Raw genomic sequence first — 25,497 nt, forward strand, 5'->3', positions numbered from 1 at the left:
GTTAATTAATGAAGCAGACTTCTTGTACTTGGCAGCCATCCCTCTTTAAGCAGTCAGTTTCACTGTAGAATAAAGACAAACCAGCTCTTTCTGAATCCGAGCTCCCCAGCAGCAACGTTGCTCCTTCATTCCTTGCAAATGGTCTCGGATTCTGTCACCTTCAAACTAAAAGACTTTCTCTGAATGTTGCATGTTTAGAAGTACTGCTAGCCATTTAATAGGTAGAGTCCTGCTCGAAATATTGGGCCCAAGTTTCGGTCTGAGTTGCTCCTGTTTTTTTTTGGAGCAATTGGTTTAGAATGGAGTATCTTAGAAATTGTAATTCTCGGCATTTAGTTTGCTCCAGTTCTAGTCAGTTAGAACAGTTTCACTTTGGAACTGAATTTTTTTTTTCAAAAGGGGGTGTGTCCGGCCACTTATGCCTGTTTTCAAAGTTTAGGCAGTGAAAACTTACTTCAAACTAACTTAGAATAGAGTAAGTGAAGATTTTTGTACGTTCAAAAAAAACCTGCCTACACTTTACAAATCAGGTGTAGGTTATAAATTAGGCATAGGGAACGGGGAGGGGGGGTGGGGGGAAGGGAAGTAATTTAATTAAATTCTACAATCATTCAACAGTCTTTCTTATACAAATAAAGACCCAACCTGAATAAAAATTTATAAATAAAGCAAAGATTAAATATTCCATGTTCCTACCTGTGTGAAGCTGAAGCAGCAGCAGCCTTCGAGCTGCGGTGCTTCAGGCAGGCCTTCCTTCCATCAGTGGCTGGACGGCAGCCGAAGAAACAACAAGCAGCCTTCGAGCTGCGAAGGGGACAAAGACCATTCGGCCACGCGATATGGACGGCAGCCGAAGATACAGCAATTAAGCAGCTTTGAGCTGTGAGGGGGACTGAGGCCACGGGATAGGGGCATCGTCAGTGACTGGACGGCAGCCAAAGACACAGCAATCAAGCAGCCTTCGAGCTGCAAGGGAGACTGAGGCCCTTGGGTCAGGGACAGGGAGAGGCAGCCACATAGACACTTTTAAACTTAAATTTGCAGAATGGGTGCTGCATTGTCAACACCACGTATTATGCAATGGTTCGCCATCAATTCACTGCATAGGAGAGAATTGATTCGAGCTCACCGCACCAGGAACGTCATAGTCTTTAGGTTGATGGGCAGGAGACCTTACCCACGTCGACAATATCGAGCCAAGCGCTTGTACCTGGACATGAGCGAGGCTGATTGATTGTGTCAAAAGGCTGCATTACCGCAGAGAAGTTGTCGTTGAGATCTGTGATATGCTGAGAGCAGATTTGCAGCCCAGAAGCAGAACGCCAACTGCCCTGTCTGTTGCAGTGAAGGTAACAGCTGCACTTTCTTTCTATGCCTCGGGATCGTTTCAGGCTACAACTGGAGATGTGTGTGCCATCTCTCAACGTGCAATACATGGCTGCATTTACCAGGTCACGGCTGCACTGTGTGCACGAAGGAATGACTTCATCAATTTCCCAATGATCACACAAGCGATCCATGAGGGCTGTGGGCTTCTTCAGGATTGCCGGCTTCCCAAAGGTACAGGGCTGCATTGATTGTACCCACATAGCCTTGCGAGCACCTGTGGAGGATTCTGAGCAGTGCCGAAATAGGAAAGGTTTCCACTCTATCAATGTGCAGCTCGTGTGTGACGACAAGCAGCGCATCGTGTCAGTTGATGCGAGATACCCTGGCAGCACCCACGATGCGTTCATCCTACGCGACAGCGTTCTATCTGACATGTTTGAGCAGCAGCCAGAAGGGCAGAGCTGGCTACTGGGAGACAAAGGGTACGGCCTGACCACCTGGCTCATGACGCCCCTACGCGTGACACGGACAGAAGCTGACCGTCAATACAACATGGCGCACATTGCGACATGCAGAATCATTGAGAGGACCATTGGCACATTGAAACAGCGATTCCGATGCCTGGACCATTCTGGAGGACACTTGCTATACTCTCCTCAGATTGTCGGTCACTTCACTGTTGTGTGCTGCATGCTTCATAACTTAGCCATCATGAGGCAGCAGGAGTTGGTAGTGGAACCAGAAGACCTACGTGAGGGTCCAGTGCATGATGATACGAACAGCAGGATGTGGATGATGACGACGATCAGGAAAGCATGCAAGTGCCTGATGCCGGAGCACGAGGTCGGAGGAGGGCCGTCCATCGTGCCCCTTTAACGATTGCTCGAGCCTTGTGCCAGCAGCTCATCCGTGAACGCTTCAACTACTGATGCCTGAGGGCTCTGCGACCACTGTTGCGCATGGACATGTTTATTCTTTGCAGTTGTTCCTACGTTGTGTTGTGTTAATGGAACATGAAACAGTTTTAATGAAAAAATATTTTATTGAAAAGTTAACGTCACTGTAATAAAATATTTATCAAACTATACTTTTTAATATGACTCTTGAAGATCACAAAGACTTCAGTAACTTAAAGTTGCGTGTTCAGCCATGAACTCATTGAATGGCGGTGCAGGCTCGAAGGGCCGAATGGCCTACTCCTGCATCTATTTTCTATGTTTCTATGTCTCATCCATATCTCAGTGAATGTTCACTTCTTCATGGGGGTGTCATTTGATTGGCCGGGCTGTGTGCCCTTATTGCAGCAGCTACCTCCCCCAGGCCCTCCGTGACGGCCTGTGCCGTCGATTGCACTCCCTCGGACATTCCCTTCCTAAGTTCCCGTGTCATTACTGCTATTTCTCCCGTCAGGACTGTCAACTCTTCACTCATCGGTGGCGTCAGTGCAGTGGGTAATCAGGTAAGCTCATTGGTCTCCATACCCAATGCCACAACCTGAGCCGCATCTGTTGCACGCTGCATCTCGGGAGAGCGTGTCTCCAATCTCCTCCTCTGCCTGGGCCTGCCTCGTGGCACCATTACACTGGGAGGCGTGGGCACGGATGGTGGGACGCTCTGTTACAAGCGGCACCACTACACGGAGGCTCGGGCTGGGACTGTGGGACGCTCTGTGTTCCAGATGGCAGTACTAGAGGGAGAGGCTCGGGTTGGGATGGTGGGACGCTCTGTGTTCCAGACGATAGCACTCGAGTGCGAGCCGTGGGCTAGGATGGTGGGTGAATGGGTGTAAACTGCTCCATGATAGCAGCAGCAGCACTGGGTCCCGCAACATCAGAATCAAAACCATAGAAGGTGGAACCAAAACCTATGCTAGGGGTTGAAACTCTGATGCCCCTTGATGGGAGCTCATAAACATTAATTTGGAAGCTCTCCCATGCAGACATTTCAGTCATCGCTGCCATCATCCAGTCTGGTTCATCCGCATCTGGTTGTACTGGTTCTTGTTCTGTACCCTCAGGGTTGGCAGCAGCAGCAGCATCATCATCATGTTCTGCAAAATACATCAGAACAGTCAAATGTTTAACGGCAAGGGAGGGGGCCGGATGGGTGTCATGAGTACTCTCACACATAGCAGGTTAGGCAGCAGGTTGATTTAAAGGACCACGATGCATTTTCAGGACTTGCCCTCTTCCTCGCGTGCGGGCCCAGCTTGTGCTGTACTGATTGCTATGATGAGTCGTACATGGAGAAAAGCAGCTACCCTTTGTTCCAAGGGTGTCAGTGGTTGCAGATTGGGCGTGCCTCTACCTGTTCGAGTTGTTTCCCTTTTGTTGTGGGCCAATTTCTTCTGCAAAGAGTAAAATATAACTTTTTACAGTGTGTGTCAGTCTGCAAGGTGGGACATACAGATAGCCAGGTTACAATTATGATTACATTAAAAATGGAAAATATTACTTACACTAACTACTTGACCAAGGTCGTGCCATTTCTTTTTATACTGGCTTCCAGATCTCATGGTATGCACCACTGCGCAATAATCTTCTGCAACTTGGTTCAAGCGTTTCTTATTTCTTTTAGTGGCACTTTTATGCGACCTCTGTTGCTGGTACCTAGCTCCTGCCATCTCTGCTCAATGACGTTGACTAATATCTCCACTTCCTCATGCAAGAAATTCTTTGTTCCTGGTGGATGTTGATCCATTGCAAAGTTGAATTGACACTCTTATTTCTCAAAACACAGTTCTTAATTTGCATGCACTAATGCAGCACCTGTTCTGCAAGTTTAGCAGTGAAAAGCTTCTCGGCCTTTTGGCTAAGATCATGCGTAACTGACCTGACAGGGGAGTAACCATGACCCCAAAGTGGTTCTCCCTGGATCAGGAAAGTGGTTCTCCTATGCTTTTTGGAAATAGGAGGTGTGTGGGGGGCCTGACCCATCCACCTCCATGGCACGAACCTGGTATTGCAGTACTTCCAGGAACGGTGCAGTGGCTCTAGGCCTTTTGGCTAAGAGCATTGGCGCAGAGTGATCCTTGATGTGTGCAAGGTGACCTCTGGCGTTTGTGATTTGACAAAGAATTGGAACGATTGGCAACGAATTAAAAAAAAAAGAAAAGCTGCACTCACTGATTTCAGCAGGTGATTTATTCAACAGTGCTGCTAAAAGCACTCCTTCACACACACAAAAATCACTAAAATTAAATCTCAAGCCTTTCCAGGGGTCCACGAGACAAATCTTCACTTTTCCTCTAGTCCCTTTAAAAATGGCCGAGTGCCAATGTTTGTTTCCCATTTGCGCGTGTGCTCCAACACACACGCGCAGGGTTGCCGGCATGACGTTGCCTTATTTAAATTAGGCCCACCCCGCTTGTAGAATCGGCGCGAGTGTCTGTCTCTGCCCCCCGCTGTTCTGTGCGCGCTGCGCCAAGCTAATGAAGACCTGTGAGGAGCCGGAGAATATCGGAGGTTTCTTCGGCGCACTTTCGCGCGTGAAAAATGGGCGTCCAGGTCGGGGCTGCGCCGTTTTAGGCTTAGCCCGAAACTTGGGCCCATTAAGTGAGCAGAGGGAACTCTGGAACTGCAGAACAGTGATGTACGAGAGAGTTCCAGATGCCTGTGTTGTGACCGATATTTGTGTTCTTTTTCTCTCTCTCTCTTGATGGGGGAGAAATTTAGAAAGTATGTTAAACACTTTGTTTTGATTTATTATCCTTGAGTGAAAGGTACAATTTTTATTGCTTTTACCCTTTCCCAAACTACCTCTGAACCAGGTATTTCTGTGGCTAAGAGAGTAGGTCTGTCTCCCGAGCATCTCTTGGTCAGCTTCCAGGAGGCTCGCTGTAGTGGCTTGGTGAGAGCGCTCTTTCTGATCTAGTTTTTGATGTACTTTCCTGTGCACGGTGGCTGCGATTGGGGCCTTGCTGTCGTTTCTGGAACCAACGGCCTAGAGTTTGCTCCTTGGCCACAACCCGGAAGTTGCGCTCGAAACTGCGCCCTTTTGCCAATGTCAAGTTACACCCAAGTATCCTCCCAATCTCATTCGAATGCGCCCAAACTTAAAATGTACATCAGCATAAACCACCTTTGGGCTCGTGGACAGGCTGAACCCACACCAATATGATTCTTTCAATATTAAAATTAAAAGTTTCAACTTCTGTCACTATCATTCCTGCAAGTTACACACAGCATGTTTTAGAACCTGCAATCCGGGAAGCTTTTTAATTTCTAATGTGACTCTCTCATTTGCTATAAAAATGCATTTAAAGAAACAGAAATACAGAGCAGGTCTCAGTGATAATTTTGAAACATTCAAACAAATTGCAATTAAAAGACCAGAAAAATGACACTCTCCCACTGCAGCTGAAAATCTGGTCGCAATGTAGAGCGATTCCCTCGCTGCCCCCTCCATCCCCCTCCCCGCCCTAACAAGTGCAATTGGAGGATGCTTGCATTTGAGAATCGGGAATGTGGCTTGTTATGTGGGTGGAGATTCGTTCGGATGGAGGTATTTGTGGATGTAAAATAGCGAAGAGACTTGGGTGTACTGTAGCTACGCTTGTATCTCGCTTGCGTCCAAAATTCTGTGATCTTTTAAGCCAAGTATTTGTTTTTCACCCAGATTGTGGGTAGTATCTGTGTGCAAATGCAGAGGAAAAGGGGAAAGAAAAAGGAGGCTTATGACTGATACCGAGGGCTAAATACTGCAGAATCTCGAGGCGTCTAGAAAGTCCAGGGGTGAAATAATTAAAAAGGATATTAGGAAAGCAAAGAGAGCATGAAAAATTATTGGCAAGTAAAATCAAGGAAAACCCAAAGATGTTTTATAAATATATTAAGAGCAACAGGATAACTAAAGAAAGGGTAGGACCGATTAGAAACCATGAGGGTAAACTCTATGCGGAGGTGGAAGATGTTGGTGAGAGGGGAGCGACCTATCAAAAGCCCAGCGGGAGATCGAGAACCAGCGGCAGTTGGTGAGAGGGGAGCGACCTATCAAAGGTGTACCGGTGCAGCTACAGCGGGAGAGAAAGCAAAATAGAAGTAGAAGGGAATCAAAAAGTGACGTCACAGCCAATGGGGTAAGTGATTGGCTGGTGATTGGTGAGTAGCCTTTTTCTTTTTCTTTTTCTTTTTTTATATCAGTAAGTGAACTTTAACATAGATACACTTAAATTGGTAGTAACAAAGGGTTAAGACATGGCAGGAGAGCTCGGTCACGTGATATGCTCCTCCTGTACCATGTGGGAACTCGGACACTTTCGGGGACACTTCCGGTGTCCCTGGGCGCTACGTGTGTGGGAAGTGTATCTGCCTCGAGCTCTTGATGGTCCGCGTTGCGGAATTGGAGCTGAGGGTGGATTCACTCTGGAGCATCCACGATGTTGAGAATGACGTGAGTATCACGTGTAGTGAGTTGGTCTTACCGCAGGAGAAGGGTCCACAGCCAGATAGGGAATGGAAGACCAGCAGGAAGAGTACTGCAAGAAAGATAGTGCAGGGGTCCCCTGTGGTCATCCCCCTGCAAAACAGATACACTGCTTTGAGTACTGTTGGGGGGGGATGACTCATCAGGGGAGGGCAGCAGCAGCCAAGTTCATGGCACTGTGGCTGGCTCTGCTGCACAGGAGGGCAGGAAAAAGATTGGGAGCGCGATAGTGATAGGGGATTCGATGGTGAGGGGAATAGATAGGTGTTTCTGCGGCCGCAACCGAGACTCCAGGATGGTATGTTGCCTCCCTGGTGCAAGGGTCAAGGATGTCTCGGAGCGGGTGCAGGACATTCTGAAATGGGAGGGAGAACAGCCAGTTGTCGTGGTGCACATTGGTACCAACGACATAGGTAAAAAAAGGGATGAGGTCCTACGAAAAGAATTTAAGGAGCTAGGAGCTAAATTTAAAAAGTAGGACCTCAAAAGTAGTAATCTCGGGATTGCTACCAGTGCCACGTGCTAGTCTTAGTAGGAATCGCAGGACAGCGCAGATGAATACGTGGCTTGAGCAGTGGTGCAGTAGGGAGGGATTCAAATTCCTGGGGCATTAGAACCGGTTCTGGGGGAGGTGGGACCAGTACAAACAGGACGGTCTGCACCTGGCCAGGACCGGAATCAATGTCCTAGGGGCAGTGTTTGCTAGTGCTGTTGGGAGGAGTTAAACTAATATTGCAGGGGGATGGGAACCTATGCAGGGAGACAGAGGGAGACAAAAATGAGGCAAAAGCAAAAGACATAGATGAGGAAAAGTGGAGGGCAGAGAAACCCAAGGCAAAGAACAAAAAGGGCCACTGTACAGCAAAATTCTAAAAGGACAAAGGGTGTTAAAAAAGCAAGCCTGAAGGTTTTGTGTCTTAATGCAAGGAGTATCCGCAATAAGGTGGATGAATTAAGTGTGCAAATAGATGTTAACAAATATGATGTGATTGGGATTACGGAGACGTGGCTCCAGGGTGATCAGGGCTGGGAACTCAACATCCAAGGGTATTGAACATTCAGGAAGGATAGAATGAAAGGAAAAGGAGGTGGGGTAGCATTGCTGGTTAAAGAGGAGATTAATGCAATAGTTAGGAAAGACATTAGCTTGGATGATGTGGAATCTATATGGGTAGAGCTGCAGAACACTAAAGGGCAAAAATCGTTAGTGGGAGTTGTGTACAGACCTCCAAACAGTAGTAGTGATGTTGGGGAGGGCATCAAACAGGAAATTAGGAGTGCATGCAATAAAGGTGCAGCAGTTATAATGGGTGACTTTAATATGCACATAGATTGGGCTAGCCAAACTGGAAGCAATACGGTGGAGGAGGATTTCCTGGAGTGCATAAGGGATGGTTTTCTAGACCAATATGTTGAGGAACCAACTAGGGGGAGGCCATCTTAGACTGGGTGTTGTGTAATGAGAGAGGATTAATTAACAATCTCATTGTGCGAGGCCCCTTGGGGAAGAGTGACCATAATATGGTGGAATTCTGCATTAGGATGGAGAATGAAACAGTTAATTCAGAGACCATGGTCCAGAACTTAAAGAAGGGTAACTTTGAAGGTATGAGGCGTGAATTGGCTGAGATAGATTGGCGAATGATACTTAAGGGGTTGACTGTGGATGGGCAATGGCAGACATTTAGAGACCGCATGGATGAATTACAACAATTGTACATTCCTGTCTGGCGTAAAAATAAAAAAGGGAAGGTGGCTCAACCGTGGCTATCTAGGGAAATCAGGGATAGTATTAAAGCCAAGGAAGTGGCATACAAATTGGCCAGAAATAGCAGCGAACCCGGGGACTGGGAGAAATTTAGAACTCAGCAGAGGAGGACAAAGGGTTTGATTAGGGCAGGGAAAATGGAGTACGAGAAGCTTGCAGGGAACATTAAGGCGGATTGCAAAAGTTTCTATAGGTATGTAAAGAGAAAAAGGTTAGTAAAGACAAACGTAGGTCCCCTGCAGTCAGAATCAGGGGAAGTCATAACAGGGAACAAAGAAATGGCAGACCAATTGAACAAGTACTTTGGTTCAGTATTCACTAAGGAGGACACAAACAACCTTCCGGATATAAAAGGGGTCAGAGGGTCTATTAAGGAGGAGGAACTGAGGGAAATCTTTATTAGTCGGGAAATTGTGTTGGGGAAATTGATGGGATTGAAGGCCGATAAATCCCCAGGGCCTGATGGACTGCATCCCAGAGTACTTAAGGAGGTGGCCTTGGAAATAGCGGATGCATTGACAGTCATTTTCCAACATTCCATTGACTCTGGATCAGTTCCTATCGAGTGGAGGGTAGCCAATGTAACCCCACTTTTTAAAAAAGGAGGGAGAGAAAGCAGGGAATTATAGACCGGTCAGCCTGACCTCAGTAGTGGGTAAAATGATGGAATCAATTATTAAGGATGTCATTGCAGCGCATTTGGAAAATGGTGACATGATAGGTCCAAGTCAGCATGGATTTGTGAAAGGGAGATCATGCTTGACAAATCTTCTGGAATTTTTTGAGGATGTTTCCAGTAGAGTGGACAAGGGAGAACCAGTTGATGTGGTATATTTGGACTTTCAGAAGGCTTTCGACAAGGTCCCGCACAGGAGATTAATGTGCAAAGTTAAAGCACATGGGATTGGGGGTAGTGTGCTGACGTGGATTGAGAACTGGTTGTCAGACAGGAAGCAAAGAGTAGGAGTAAATGGGTACTTTTCAGAATGGCAGGCAGTGACTAGTGGGGTACCGCAAGGTTCTGTGCTGGGGCCCCAGCTGTTTACATTGTACATTAATGATTTAGACGAGGGGATTAAATGTAGTATCTCCAAATTTGCGGATGACACTAAGTTGGGTGGCAGTGTGAGCTGCGAGGAGGATGCTATGAGGCTGCAGAGTGACTTGGATAGGTTAGGTGAGTGGGCAAATGCGTGGCAGATGAAGTATAATGTGGATAAATGTGAGGTTATCCACTTTGGTGGTAAAAACAGAGAGACAGACTATTATCTGAATGGTGACAGATTAGGAAGGGGGAAGCTGCAGCGAGACCTGGGTGTCATGGTACATCAGTCATTGAAGGTTGGCATGCAGGTACAGCAGGTGGTTAAGAAAGCAAATGGCATGTTGGCCTTCATAGCGAGGGGATTTGAGTACAGGGGCAGGGAGGTGTTGCTATAGTTGTATAGGGCCTTGGTGAGGCCACACCTGGAGTATTGCGTACAGTTTTGGTCTCCTAACTTGAGGAAGGACGTTCTTGCTATTGAGGGAGTGCAGCGAAGATTCACCAGACTGATTCCTGGGATGGTGGGACTGACCTTTCAAGAAAGACTGGATCAACTGGGCTTGTATTCACTGGAGTTCAGAAGAGTGAGAGGGGACCTCATAGAAACGTTTAAAATTCTGACGGGTTTGGACAGGTTGGATGCAGGAAGAATGTTCCCAATGTTGGGGAAGTCCAGAACCAGGGGTCACAGTCTAAGGATAAGGGGTAAGCCATTTAGGACCGAGATGAGGAGAAACTTCTTCACCCAGAGAGTGGTGAACCTGTGGAATTCTCTACCACAGAAAGTAGTTGAGGTCAATTCACTAAATATATTCAAAAGGGAGTTAGATGAAGTCCTTACTACTCGGGGGATTAAGGGATATGGCGAGAAAGCAGGAAGCGGGTACTGAAGTTTCATGTTCAGCCATGAACTCATTGAATGGCGGTGCAGGCTAGAAGGGCTGATTGGCCTGCTCCTGCACCTATTTTCTATTTTCTATGTGGGTATGGTTCTTAATGAATACTTTGTGTCTGTTTTCACAAAAGAGAGAGGCAATGCAGACACTACAATTGAGAAGTGTGAAATATTAAATGAAATAAACCTAGTGAGAGAGGAGGTATTAAGGGGTTTAGCAGCTTTGAAAGTGGATGTCCTCCGGTCCGAATTAAATGTATCCCAGGCTGTTAGGCGAATCAAAAGAGGAAATAGCAGAGGCTTTGACGATCATAGTGCTGGAGGACTGCTAATGTACCTTTGTTTAAGAAGGGAGAAAGGGATAGACTGAGTAATTACAGGTCAGTCAGCCTAACCTTAGTGGTGGGGAAAATTATTGGAAAAATCCTGAAGGGCAGGATAAATCTTCACTTGGAAAGACATGGATTAATCAAAAACAGTCAGCACAAATTTATTAAGGGAAGGTCGTGTCTGACTAACTTGATTGAATTTTTCGAGGAGGTAACCAGGAGGATTGATGAAGGCAAAGCGTATGATGTAGTGTATATGGATTTTAGCAAAGCTTTTGATAAGGTCCCACATGGTAGACTGGTCACGAAAGTAAAAGACCATGGGATCCAGGGTAAAGTGGCAAGTTGGATCCAAAATTGGCTGAGGCAGGAAGCAAAGGGTAATGGTTAATGGGTATTTTTGCGACTGGAAGGATGTTTCCAGTGGGTTTCGCAGGGTTCAGTACTAGGTCCCTTGGTTTTTGTGATATATATCAATAATCTAGACTTGAATATAGGGGGTATGATTAAGAAGTTTACAGATGATACCAAAATTGGCTGTGTGGTTGATGAAGAAGAAAGGTGCGGATTGGAGAAAGATATTGATCAACTGGTCAGGTGGGCAGAACAGTGGCAAATGGAATTTAATGCATAGAAGTGTGAGGTAATACATTTGGGGAGGGTTAACAAGGAAAGGGAATACACAGTAAATGGTAGGATACTGGGGTGTAGAGGAACAAAGAGACCTTGGAGTGCATGTCCACAGATCCCTGAAGGTAGCAGGCCAGGTAGATAAGGTGGTTAAGAAGGCATACGGAATGCTTGCGTTTATTAGCCGAGGCATAGAATACAAGAGGAGGGGGCTTAAACTTGAACTGTATAAAACACTGGTTAGGCCACAGCTGGAGTACTGCATGCAGTTCTGGTCACCGCATTACAGGAAAGAGTGCACTGGAGAGGGTACAGAGAAGATTTACGAGGATGTTGCCGGGAGTGGAGACTCTAAACTGAGGACAGATTAGATAGGCTGGATTTGTTTTCATTGTAACAGAGGAGGCTGAGGGGAGACCTCACTGATGTGTATAAAATTAAGGGGCCTAGATATAGTGGATAGAAAGGACCTATTTCCCTTAGCAGAGGGGTCAACAACCAGGGAGCATAAATTAAAAGTAATTGGTAAAAGGTTTAGAGGATTTAAGGGGAAATTTCTTCATGTAGAGGGTTATGGGGGTCTGGAACTCACTACCTGAAAGGGTGGTAGAGGCAGAAACCCTCACCACATTTAAAAAGTACTTGGATGCACACCTGAACTGCCGTAACCTGCAGGGTTATGGACCTAGAGCTGGAAAGTGGGATTAGGCTGGATAGCCTCTTGTTGGCTGGCATAGACGCAATGGGCTGAAATGGCCTCCTTCCGTGCTGTAAACTTCTATGATTCTATGAAACTCTCGCCTGTACCTGTTTCTGGTGTGAACAGTACTAGTGAACCGTAAAAAATCTTGTATTTGTTTTGTAATCTTTTGTTAACCTCATCTTTGGTTCACCATCTTGATGAATCGTACAAGTACAGTAACTGGAATCCTCTTGATTAACATCTTCCTTTACTGCTACTCTTGACAAAATACACTGAGAATTGCTAGGGAAAATTATGGCATTTTTGTTTTGTGAAAACACGATTTTTAAATTTCACTTCACTATAAATCCTTAAACTAATGAAAATGCCGTGTTGGATTTGGACATAGAAGTACACCCATCTGTTTTTGTTTTGGGTACTAGCGTGCAGACCAGGTGCATACACTTGCATTCTGCTGTGGAGGAGAGGGCAGGATATTGTTTTGAAGGCAGGCACTGAACTAGAAATATCTTCTAACTTCTGTCAATGCCAATTGAAAGTGCCCAAGAGAAGTCTGAGGTGACTGGCCCTCCCATCTTCTACCTCTTATTCCCTGCCCCTGTCTTGGCCTCTCCAGTAGCTGTCTCCCTGCAAAGGCATGACTGAGATTATGAGCTTCTGGAAATCTTGAACTGTGTTCTGGCACAGCACTAAGCTCCATGTACTTCCAGTAGTGAGTATTTTTAAATGCAGCATTAAATAGGCAGGTTGTACTGTATGGATTCTGCTTTGATGCCAGGAATACTGCTGTATAAATAGTGTAAATTAGAAATTTAAATGTGAATTATATTTTGCACTGAAGCATACACAAAGTTTCCAGCAGTGGCTTATGAAACTTGTGAATGGCTGAAGGAAATGTTTTCAAATCTTTACACATCTATGGTTTTTTAGAAGAAACTTTTAGGTCTTTTGTTTCCTTGTGGAAAGTCATTACCCTTTTACCTTTCCTACATTACAATAGTGACTGCACTCAAAGTACTTCATTGGCTGTAAAGCGCTTTGAGATGTCTGGTGGTCGCGAAAGGTGCTATATAAATGCAAGTCTTTTTTTTCCTTCCTTCGTAAAAGTGCACTTTTTATACACAAAAATCAACATTTTATTTTAATTTTATTTTTAAATCGTGTTTGGCTTCAAGGCTGTGTTACAATGAACCTTTGCCTTCCTTAGTGCATGAGAGTGTTGTTGGCCTGAGTCAAAATAATATCCAAAACCCTCACCGGTGGATGGTTTGTGTATGGTGCACTACTGTGGAACACTTGGTTAAATAAAAACGATTGTATTGATGGGACCCACTTGGCTTATTCCTGCTGCTGGGGCAAATATTGCAGTGTCAATTAGTAACCTCCTGAGGGTTAAACTAATATGACAGGGGGATGGGAACCTATGCAGGGAGTCAGAGGGAAGTAAAATGGGGGTAGAAGCAAAATATAGAAAGGAGAATAGTAAAAGTGGAGGGCAGAGAAACCCAAGGCAAAAATCAAAGGGCCACATTACAGCAAAATTCTAAAGGGACAAAGAATGCTAAAAAGACAAGCCTGAAGGCTCTGTGCCTTAATGCGAGGAGTATTTGTAATAAGGTGGATGAATTAACTGTGCAGGCAGCTATTAACGATTATGATATAATTGGGATTATGGAGACATGGCTCCAGGGTGATCAAGGCTGGGAACTCAACATCCAGGGGTATTCAACATTCAGGAAGGATAGACAGAAAGAAAAAGGAGGTGGGGTAGCATTGCTGGTTAAAGAAGAAATTAACGCAATAGTAAGAAAGGACATTAGCTTGGATGATGTGGAATCTGTATGGGTAGAGCTGTGGAATATCAAAGGGCAGAAAACGCTAGTGGGAGTTGCGTACAGACCACCAAACAGTAGTAGTGAGGTTGGGGATGGCATCAAACAGGAAATTAGGGATGCATGCGATAAGGTTACAGCAGTTATCATGGGCGACTTTAATCCACATATAGATTGGGCTAACCAAGCTGGTAGCAATGCGATGGAGGAGTTGTTCCTGGAGTGTATTAGGGATGGCTTTCTAGACCATTTATGTCGAGAAACCAACGAAAGAGCTGGCCATCCTAGACTGGGTGTGTAATGAGAGAGGACTAATTAGCAGTCTTGTTGTGCGAGGCCCCCTGGGGAAGAGTGACCATAATATGGTGAATTCCTTATTAAGATGGAGAGTGACGGTGTTAATTCAGAGATTAGGGTCCTGAACTTAAGGAAAGGTAACTTAGATGGTATGAGATGTGAATTGGCTAGGATAAACTGGCAAATGATACTTAAAGGGTTGACAGTGGATAGGCAACGGCAGACATTTATAGATTACATGGATGAACTTCAACAATTGTACATCCCTGTCTGGAGTAAAAATAAAACTGGGAAGGTGGCTCAACCGTGGCTACCAAGGGAAATTAGGGATAGTGTTAAATCCAAGGAAGAGGCATATAAATTGGGCAAAAAAAGCAGCAAACCTGAGGACTGGGAGAAATTTAAAATTCAGCAGAGGAGAAAAAAGGGTTTAATTAGGAGGTGGGGAAATAGAGTATGAGAGGAAGCTTGCAGGGAACATAAAAACTGACTGCAAAAGCTTCTATAGATATGTGAAGACCAACGTAGGTCCTTTTGCAGTCAGAATCAGGTGAATTTATAATGGGGAACAAAGAAATGGCAGACCAATTGAACAAATACTTTGTATCTGTCTTCACTAAGGAAGACAAATAACCTTCCGGAAGTACTAGGGGTTCGAGGGTCTAGCGAAAAGAAGGAACTGAAGGAAATCCTTATTAGTCAGGAAATTGTGTTAGGGAAATTGATGGGATTGAAGGCCGATAAATCCCCAGGTCCTGATGGGCTACATCCCAGAGCACTTAAGGAAGTGGCCCTAGAAATAGTGGATGCATTGGTGGTCATTTTCCAACATTCTATTGACTGGATCAGTTCCTATGGACTGGAGGGTAGCTAATGTAACACCCACTTTTTAAAAAAAGGAGGTAGAGAGAAAACAGGGAATTATAGACCAGTTAGCCTTCCATCAGTGGTGGGGAAAATGTTAGAATCAATTATTAAAGATGAAATAGCAGTGACAGGATTGGCCCAAGTCAGCATGGATTTACGAAAGGGCAATCATGCTTGACAAATCTCCTAGAATTTTTTGAGGATGTAACTAGTAGAGTGGACAAGGGAGAACCAGTAGATGTAGTGTATTTGGACTTTCAGAAGCCTTTTGTCAAGGTCCCACACAAGAGATTAGTGTGCAAAATTAAAGCACATGTTATTGGGGGTAATGTACTGATGTGGATAGAGAACTGGTTGGCGGACAGGAAGCAGAGAGTCGGAATAAATGGGTCCTTTTCAGAATGGCAGGCAGTGACCAGTGGGGTGCTGCAGGGTTCAGTGCTGGGACCCCAGCTATTTACAATATACATCAATGATTTAAATGAAGGAATTGAATGTAATATCTCCAAGTTTGCAGATGACACAAAGCTGGGTGGCGGTGTGAGCTGTAAGGAGGATGCTAAGAGGCTGCAGGGTGACTTGGACAGGTTAGGTGAATGGGCAAATGCATGGCAGATGCGGTAAATGTGAGGTTATCCACTTTGGTGGCAAAAACAGGAAGACAGAATATTATCTGAATGGTGACAGATTAAGAAAAGGGGAGGTGCGACGAGATCTGGGTGTCATGGTATATTGAAGTTTGGCATGCAGATACAGCAGGCGGTGAAGAAGGGTATGTTGGCCTTCATAGCTAGAGGATTTCAGTAGAGGAGCAGGGAGGTCTTACTGCAGCTGTACAGGGCCTTGGTGAGGCCACACCTGGAATATTGTTCAGTTTTGGTCTCCTAATCTGAGGAAGGACATTGCTACTGAGGGAGTACAGCGAATGTTCACCAGATTGATTCCCGGGATGGCAGGACTGACATATGAGGAGAGACTGGATCAACTGGGCTTGTATCCATTGGAGTTTAGAAGAATGAGAGGGGATCTCATAGAAACATATAAAATTCTGACGGGACTAGACAGGTTAGAGGCAGGAAGAATATTCTCATTGCTGGGAAGTTCCAGAACCAGGGGTCACAGTCTAAGAATAAGGGGTAAACCATTTAGGACAGAGATGAGGAGAAACATCTTCACTCAGAGTGGTAAACCTGTGGAATTCTCTACCGCAGAAAGTTGTTGAGGCCAGTTCGTTAGATATATTCAAAAGGGAATATATATATGGCCCTTGCGGCCAAAGGGATCAAGGGGTATGGAGAGAAAGCAGCCATGATCTTATTGAATGGCGGTGCAGGCTCGAAGGGCCGAATGGCCTGCTCCTGCACCTAATTTCTATGTTTCTATTTCATTAATGATAATCGGGTTGCTCACTCATGTAGTTCAGTATTTAGAATTATAGAAATTTACAACAATTCAAGTTGATGTTGTGTCTGTGTAGACTCTTTGCTAGAACACCGCAAAACTACTTCCCACTGCCCTGCTGTCTCCATAGCCCGACATCTTTCTTTTACGTTTGATCTTTTAAGAGATGCAGTAGTCTCTGCCTCATCATCTCTCTTTGGCAAAACATTCCATGCTCTAACAACTCTCCTTACTCTCTTATTTGGGTCAAGTCTCTGAACCCACCATGGACTATATGGTCCTAGTCTAAGTATTGTTTTGTTTATAAGCTCCTATTTGCAAGGGTACTGCTCTTGTTAGGTAAATCATTGCTCCCCAGCCTCGGTTACAAAGATTATAACAATGATTTGAGTTGTTAAGAATGTCTTGTGAGCATGATTACAGTTTTCTTATAACATTAACTGTTCTTCCAGCATGCTTCAACTTACAAAGGCCCCATTGTCTTGCTTTCAATTAGAAATAACACTTCAAATGCTGTTGACTGCTAAAGTTGTAATTTGGCGTTGCTCTGTGGGTTATTTTTGTGGGGGAATGGAAGTGGTTTGTGCGGAGGAATGGAGTGTCCAGTAAAGCAGAAAATTACAGCATTCATTGTCAACCCCTATGTTTTTATTGCTGTCTTACATATTTAAACTATCTGATCAAACATTGTAACCAGTTCGATGCATAATAATCCAGAACAGACAATCTCCTCTGGTTAAGCAAGATGTTGAAATCTAGACCAGAATATATTTTCCCTATTCATTAAGCCTGTAATACTTGTTTTACAAATACTTACATTTGAGCATTGGCATACAACTTACTCTCTGGGCTAGAATTTCCCAAAGCCCGCCAGCGCACGATTGCCGCCCAAAAACCTGCTAAGGCTGGGAAAATTATCGGTGGCAAACTTCCCGGGGGGGGAAAAAAATTCCCCCTTGCACCCCCAAAGTGCAATTTCGTCTAAAGAAAAGGGGTGAAAAATTAAAAATCTTTAAAAATTTATGCCGAGGCTGAGGGTTGGGCCTAACAATCACTTGCCTTTTTGTTGCAGACCTACCTACCTACCTGCCTACCAACCAGCTCTGCTGATCCTCATGGACGTTTAAAAACATGTTTTTAATACTCTCCCACAGGTCCCCGCTCAGCCAAAGATCGCACCAGGGCGATCTGTGGACGTTGCACGCTGGCGGTCTGCTCCCCAGCGGTACTTTGAAACCGCCGGCGTGCCTCAGCTGGGGAATTTTTCGCTGTCTGTTCTCGCCCAAAACAGCCAATACCACTGAGAAACCATGTGGTGAAACAGTGCCAATTCTAATATTAGATTTTTATTTTCAGAAGACTGGGGAATTGCTTTTGAAATTTTCAAATAGAGATGTGCATTACAGTAATTCTTTGATAAGTTCCCAGAGAACGCTTGCTACTTTGCACTGGGCTGTTCATGCTAGACTGTGTAATGTTTTCTATTGTACAACAGACTTTAAAGGTTGTACTTGGGAAGTGGGATAGATGTTGCAGCAGGACGTGCCATGGAATGTTGGGACGTGCATTTATAGCCATGACTTGTACAGATTTCCTGATCTTGGGTCATTAAGAAATGCTAAGCAGAGACCATATACATCTCGATCAGTGATTTTATGGTGGTCAGTTAGTCAAAGATTTTGTTGAGGTTTGGGAACAGCTGACATGGCTGTGGAATGGTCTGCTGCACAAGAATTTTTTTTTTTTAAAAGGGACTTGTGTTCAGAAACTGTAATCTTATCTTTACTATAAACCGACTGATTTGTTACATCATTTACCCAAATTGCGCTAGCACTAGTTCACTGAAGTAATTGATAATCATTGAACAAGTTTTCTTGCCAACTCAAATGTGAGCACTAAGGTCTGCAATTGTGGTTCAGCCCGCCATTCCTTTTCTTGCTAAGAAGCTCTTTATAACAAACGGTATGGTAATGTTTATTTGGTACCCTTGCTTACAGCCCAAATGCACAGTCACCTCTTGCATAAATTTGGGTATAACACCGAGATAAATAAGAACATAAGAAATGGGAGCAGGAGTAGGCCATTTGGTCCCTCGAGCCTGCTCCGCCATTCAATAAAATCATGGCTGATCTGATCATGGGCTCAGCTCCACTTCCCTGCCGGCTCCTTTACTCCCTTATCGCTCAAAAAACTGTCTATCTCCGCCTTAAATATACTCAATGACCCTGCCTCCACAGCTCTCTAGGGCAGAGAATTCCATAGATTTATAACCCTCTGAGAAGAAATTCCTTCTCATCTCAGTTTTAAATGGGTGGCCCCTTATTCTGAGACTCTGTCCCCTAGTTTTAGTTTCCCCTTCGAGTGGAAATATCCTTTCTGCATCTACCTTGTCGAGCCCCCTCATTATCTTATATGTTTTGATAAGATCACACCTCATTCTTCTGAACTTCAATGTGTATAGACCCAACCCTCTCATCTTTGGAATCAACCTAGTGAACCTTCTCTGAACAGTCTCCAATGCAAGTATATCCTTCCTTAAATACGGAGACCAAAACTCTACGCAGTACTCTAGGTGTGGCCTCACCAATACCCTGTACAGTTGTAGCAGGACTTCTCTGCTTTTATACTCTTATCCCCCTTGCAATAAAGGCCAACATTCCATTTGCCTTCCTGATTACTTGCTGTACCTGCATACTAACTTTTTGTGTTTCATGTACAAGGACCTCCAGGTCCCTCTATACTACAGCACTTTGCAATTTTTCTCCATTTAAATTATAATTTGCTTTTCTATTTTTTTTTCTGCCATTGCATAACCTCACATTTTCCCACATTATACTCTACCTGCCAAATTTTTGCCCACTCACTTAGCCTGTCTATATCCCTTTGCAGATTTTTTGTTTCCTCCTCATAATTTGCTTTCCCACCCATCTTTGTATCATCAGCAAACTTGGCCACATTACACGGTCCCTTCATCCAAGTCATTAATATAGATTGTAAATAGTTGAGGACCCAGCACCGATCCCTGCGGCACCCCACTAGTCACTGTTTGCCAATTGGAAAATTACCTATTTATGTTTTCTGTTGGCCAATTCTCTATCCATGCTAATATATTACCCCCAACCCTGTGAACTTTTATCTTGTGCAGTAACCTTTTATGTGGCACCTTATCGAATGCCTTCTGGAAATCCAAATACACTACGTCCACTGGTTTCCCCTTCTCCACCCTGCTCGTTACATCTTCAGAGAACTCCAGCAAATTTGTCAAACATGATTTCCCTTTCATAAAACCATCCTTTTCCAAATGTCCTGCTACTGCTTCCTTAATAATGGACTCCAGCATTTTCCCAGTGACAGATGTTAGGCTAACTGGTTTGTAGTTTCTTGCTTTCTGTCTCCCTTCTTTCTTGAATGGGGGTGTTACTTTTGCGGTTTTCCAATCTGCTGGGACCTCTCCAGAATCCAGGGAATTTTGGCAGATTGCAACCAATGCATCCACTATCTCTGCAGTGCAATAAGTCAATCTTCTCTTGCTATAATTTCCCGTTTCTTCTGAAATTGATTTATGTTTCACTTAACATCTGGTGAGGGATTAAAATATTGAAAAGATTTTTCATTTACTTGGAATGTGTAGTATTTTAAAATTATTCTTCCTATTCAGGTCAGACTGACATGGAATACGATGAAAAATTGGCACGATTTCGACAAGGCCATCTCAACCCCTTCAATAAAGATCCAGCTGGAAAGGTGGAGGAAGGAGACGAGGAAGAGGGTGATCTGTCAGTAAAAGGTCAGCACAGTGGGATAGTGTGTGGTGTCATTGGGAATGTTGACCGCAGCAGCCTAGTTTCCACTTTTGTGTTTTTCCATCTTGTTCCTTTCCTAAGATTAACTCCAAGTGCTGCATGCACAGTTCCTGAGCTAGTATTTCGCAAGGGTTACAGAAGGCACCATTGAGAAATGGAGTCTGGGCAAGAGGTATTAGATATTCCTTTGCTCTAAAGGACCCAGCTTGTAGTGGCCCCAGCTGAGATCGGCCAACTCCATATAGTTCAAGGCTGTCTAATTTTGTATAATCTGACTACCACAGTGCTTTGGAAGAGGGAGATATTTTCTCTGTGTGCTCTATACAGATGATATAACCGTGTGCATTATAAATCGCAAATAGAGGAAACCGCTCCCCATGATTCATTTAACCACTTTCCAAATTAGCTCTGAAGAGCAGAGTAGTGTATCCTATATTAAAGCTTCGAAATGCAGTACCACAGCACTGGGAGATGCCTTTAGATTCACTTCTCTGTCACCCTCTGAGCTCCGAGCCACAAGGTGAGGGAGACAAAAATTCAAAAGTCAACCTCTGATACCTGTTGTGTGTTTTGCAGCTGTTTGGTGAAAGCAGTGGCTCTGAGCAGCGTACTCTGAGAACGCCACCATACCTCATTTTGAAATCCCTCGCAAGTTCGGGATTTGCGCGAAATCCGGAACTTGCGGCCTGTCAACGTACGTGTTAACAGGCCATCTGCGTGGGCCACGAAAAAGCAATTGCTGGCGCAGAGTTGGACGATTTGCCCACTGACTGGCTGGTGATTATGCACAGAAATGTTACGGTTGAGGCGCAGGGCCTGTTTTTCAGCATAAGGGGATACCTCAGGCATGATTTTAACATTTTCATCTCTGAAACTATGCACATACTCTACGTCAAATGTGTTTCTGCAAATATTGGCCCAGATTACAGTTTTGATGTCTAAAATTATCAAAACATTAAATTTTTAGTGATGGTTTCCTCTATTTTTAGTGGTGGAAAGAAGATAATTATGAATAAAATTCCAATTCTGTAAATTGTAATTGGGTCTGATTTCAGGATTCCATTATATCTCATTATGGGTTCCCTTCGGAAATGATTAAAATGGAATTCTGTTTTGTGATTGGAGGACCAGGCCCATATGATCCCAGGTATGTTTCCGTACTACTTGGCACCCGTGAGCCAACACGTTGTCCTCCACCTCGCAACCTCAGATTGCAGGTTTTCGTATCCTTGCCACGAGTAGGTGGTTCGGAATTCTTTCTGGGGTGGGAGGCGTACTCCAGAGGTATGCTTCCAACCAAAGATTTTTGTCTCAATATATGGGCAAAACCTGGGATTGGGTCAACTGGCTGGCATTTTGATTGCAGGATCTATTTTTATTTTCTCTCGAGACATGGCAACACTGGCAGACTCGCATTGGTTTCCCAGAGCAGATGGTGGCCTACCATCTTGACCTGCTGCAGTCCTTGTGATGGTGCTCCCATAATGGGGTTAAGTAGAGAATTCCAGGATGTTGATCCAGTAATAATGAAGGAAAGCAATATATGTCCAAGTTAGGATAGTGTGTGGCTTGGAGGGTACTTCTACGACATTGCAGCGCTTGTCCTCCTTGATGATTTGCAGGCCGACAAAAGCAGATTAGCACTAGCAAAAACTTGCTAGCAGAAGGCAGAAAAACACCCAGAAGTTAACCAGCAGCCTAAAAGGACAAATCAGCAACTAACCTCTGTGGAGGGATGACCCCTTTAGATACCACTTGCCATGAATTGCTGAGCAAGTTTATCACATGGCAAGTCAGTTGGGGCAGTCTAGTTTCTCAAGGGTCCTATTACAAGCACGGGACCCTTATTTAAATATTATAATGAGCCTTTTGTATGCTTCTGGTACCTGCCTTGGACTGCTCTGGAGATTCCCGATTCAATATTGCGGGCAACATGGAATGAGTGCATGAACATTGCCTACCATGTTGAACCCTTGGATACCCATTAACGCCCATAAAATGGGTGCAGCAAAATCGAATTTCTAGGCCACAGTGCACAATAGGTAGATAGTGGTCTGATTTTATGTGTTTTTGTATATTTTTTGACTTTGCTCATAAGACTCCTAACTCAACATTTTTGTTTGATTACACTCTTTGGCACCGTGTGTGTATTTCACTCTGATTGATTGTACCGATTTTGAATTTCTTTCAATACAATACATCCTAGTTATTATCACTATCCTCTCTATGTGGGTCAGCAGTTTCATCCCCTGTACAGTCCTCTAAACTTTTTCTATTCAAGTGATTAATCATCACTGCTAGTGTGTGTTTTGAGCCTTTGGCTAGTAATGCTTTGTAACTTGTTGATAGATTTGATAGTTCCCTCTGTGGCATGTGAGTGAATAATAACATATTGACATGTTTAGTTATAAAATTGTAATTCATTTTCCATTACTGACAGTGGATTACTGATTTTGACACATTAGTCTTTCTATTTTCCACTGTTTTCTACCAACCAGGATAGATTAAACCACTTTGAATTTTATTTTCCATTAATGCTTATCCATTAAATCCATGTTTTATCTCTTGCCATTGAACATTCAAACCTTTCCCATCTTGACATTTCACTATTTTGGTAGACAAGCGTGAGCTTTTGCAGCCAGTAATTGCTTCTGCAGAGCTTTCCCCAGCTTCTGTTGTGCTGTATTTCCATTGGACCCAAGTTTCGGCCTCAGTTGCTCCTGATTTTTTGGAGCAACTGGTGTAGAACGGAGTATCTTAGAAATTCAAATTCTCGGCATTTAGTTTGCTCCAGTTCTAGTCAGTTAGAACAGTTTCACTTTGGAACAGAATTTTATTTTTCAAAAGGGGGCGTGTCCGGCCACTTCCGCCTGTTTTCAAAGTTTCGGCAGTGAAAACTTACTCCAAACTAACTTAGAATGGAGTAAGTGAAGAATTTTGTACGCTCGAAAAAACCTTGTCTACACTTTAGAAAATCAGGCGTAGGGAATGGGGGGAGGGGGGTTTAAAGGGAAGTTTACAAACATTAAACACTTCAGTTTTACAAATAAAGAGCCATCATCAATAATAAATGATAAAAACATCAATAAATCAACCAATAAAACAATCAAAAAAAATAAGAAATAATTTTTTTTTAAATCAATAAATAAAACATTTTCTACTTACCGACTGCAGCACCGGGAGCCTCCAACAGTGTGCTGGGATGCCCCCCCACCCCCCCCAATGTGTCTCTGTCAGTGTCTCTATCTCTCTGTCAGTGTCTGTGTTTCTGACAGCGAGAGGGGGTGGGGGGGGGAGAGGGGTGACAAGGGAAGGAAGGGGGGGGAGGAGGGAGGGGGGTGAGAGAAGGGAGGGGAGGGGGGAAGGAGGGAAGGAGAAAGAGAGAGAGGGAGAGGGAACATGAACATGAACCAAGACTTCGAGCCTAGACTTACCGGACTGACAGGTAGGTGGCGTCGGGAGCGCGGGTCAGATCGGGCGGGGGGGGCGCGGTCCGGTGTGGGGGGTGGGAGCGGGAGTCAAGTCGGGTCCGGTCTGGAGGAAACGGGAGCTGGGCGTGGGAGGAGCCTTATGCACGCAGCCCCAGTGAGCCCATTCGGCCAGGGCTAGGGGCTGCGTGCTTCGGGCCCCTCCCACACAGTTTTGGGCGCCTGGAGCGCGCATGTGCAGAGGTCCCGGCACTGTTTTCAGCGCAGGGACCTAGCTCCGCCCCCTACAGCTTTTGCTGCGCCGCACCGCGCTGAGTGCCAGAGGACCTGCCGGGAGCCGGAGAATCTGGAAGTTTTTTTTAGGCGCACTTTGTGGCGTGAAAAACGGGCATCCAGGTCAGGGCTGCGTCGTTCTAGGCGCGGCCCGAAACTTGGGCCCATTGTTACTTGTTGGATCTACTAGCAAGCTTTTATTGAATGCTTTTGGTATCCAGGAGTGACTTTGTTTTTTCACAAATATGTGACTGCCATTGCAGAGCCTCCTGTACTTGAACTGTTTGGAGGGCAGTTGGTCGATGCAGCTGCACACCACATCAGAAAGTAGTACAATGTGGTTTGTGTCACAATCTTAACCCCACCCAATCTAGCTAATGAACATGATGTACTACCCCTTGCTATTTGTTAGATGTCCACCCTTGTACCTTGGGACTAACTGAATTTCATTTATACTGAAAGACCCTTGAACAGGAATTAAACCATTTGCCCACTGGGAAAGGAATCTGTACGACATGATATTTTCTGCTCATCTTAAATCTTGTGATCCATTCTGGAAAATGTACTCCAGTAAGTCAAGTGTGTTTGTTTTTGAAATGGTCACAGGTTAGAATGTGAGTTTGCCTGCTGAATTCAAGATCTCAACTAAGTTCATTTTATTTATTCGGTGGGGGGTAGTTGAAGACCATATACTTTACTTTAGGACATGAGTTGAGATCCTATTGGAATGGCATGTCAGGAATACTAAAATAGATGGATTAGTGGGTCAATGTCCTGTCCAGTGTGTAACAGAGCCATAAAGACTAAAGGTCCTACGTTCAATCCCTAATTTAAAATTAGTCAGCTGATCTCACCTGAGGCAGCTTTGAAGGTCTCTGTGTCCCCCGAGTAGAGAGCAGAATAATAATCAGCCAATGTTGCTGCTCCTGATTAGCATCCAGTAATCCGTGCTCAAGTGTGCAAATGTGTGTATTTGGCTCAACTGTGATATCATGTAGTTTTGAATGGTCTGCTAAATGTCACACATCTGAGCTAAATTCTTTATTAGAAGTTAATACATGTGAGTTGCTGTCTCGTATGGAAGAAATGTTTGGGGACCTGGAAGGAGGGATTGCATTTGCTGCACTGCTACAAGAAGGTGCCTGGGGAAAGGCAACAGGTGGTACATGAGCGAACCAGAGGTATCATTGAGAGAATAGTCTCTCCAGCAGGCCAAGAGCAGTGTGGAAAATGCTGTTTGCCTGTGGAATTGTGGTGATGGGAGTGGAAATGGTGAAATATGATCTGGTAAATGCAGAGGCTGGTGGTGTGAAAGGTGAGGACAAGAAAGAATGATTACATGGGCGAAGCACCAGTGGTTTGCTGATGTTTGTAGTGCTGTAACCCAGTATGAGTCACTTTTTTCTTTTGTGGTGATTGGGGGAGCTGGTGAAAATTGGGCGGGGGGGGTGTGTCGTTGAAATCGCTGAATTA

General features: G+C 44.6%; 1 protein-coding gene and 1 pseudogene across 1 annotated transcript in view; both read left to right on the forward strand.

The window, feature by feature from the left end:
• def8 (differentially expressed in FDCP 8 homolog) overlaps window positions 1-25,497 on the forward strand; it is an 83,342-nt gene that overhangs the window by 4,062 nt on the left and 53,783 nt on the right. Inside the window, exon 2 of the mRNA XM_070898164.1 lies at window positions 20,179-20,307. Coding sequence (XP_070754265.1) covers window positions 20,190-20,307 — 118 coding nt within the window. The 5' untranslated portion in view covers window positions 20,179-20,189. The remainder of the gene's footprint in view (window positions 1-20,178; window positions 20,308-25,497) is intronic.
• On the forward strand, window positions 4,121-4,321 carry LOC139279105 (U2 spliceosomal RNA; annotated as a pseudogene).

The sequence above is a fragment of the Pristiophorus japonicus genome, chromosome 13 (assembly GCF_044704955.1).
Source record: "Pristiophorus japonicus isolate sPriJap1 chromosome 13, sPriJap1.hap1, whole genome shotgun sequence".
Lineage (NCBI taxonomy): Eukaryota > Metazoa > Chordata > Chondrichthyes > Pristiophoridae > Pristiophorus > Pristiophorus japonicus.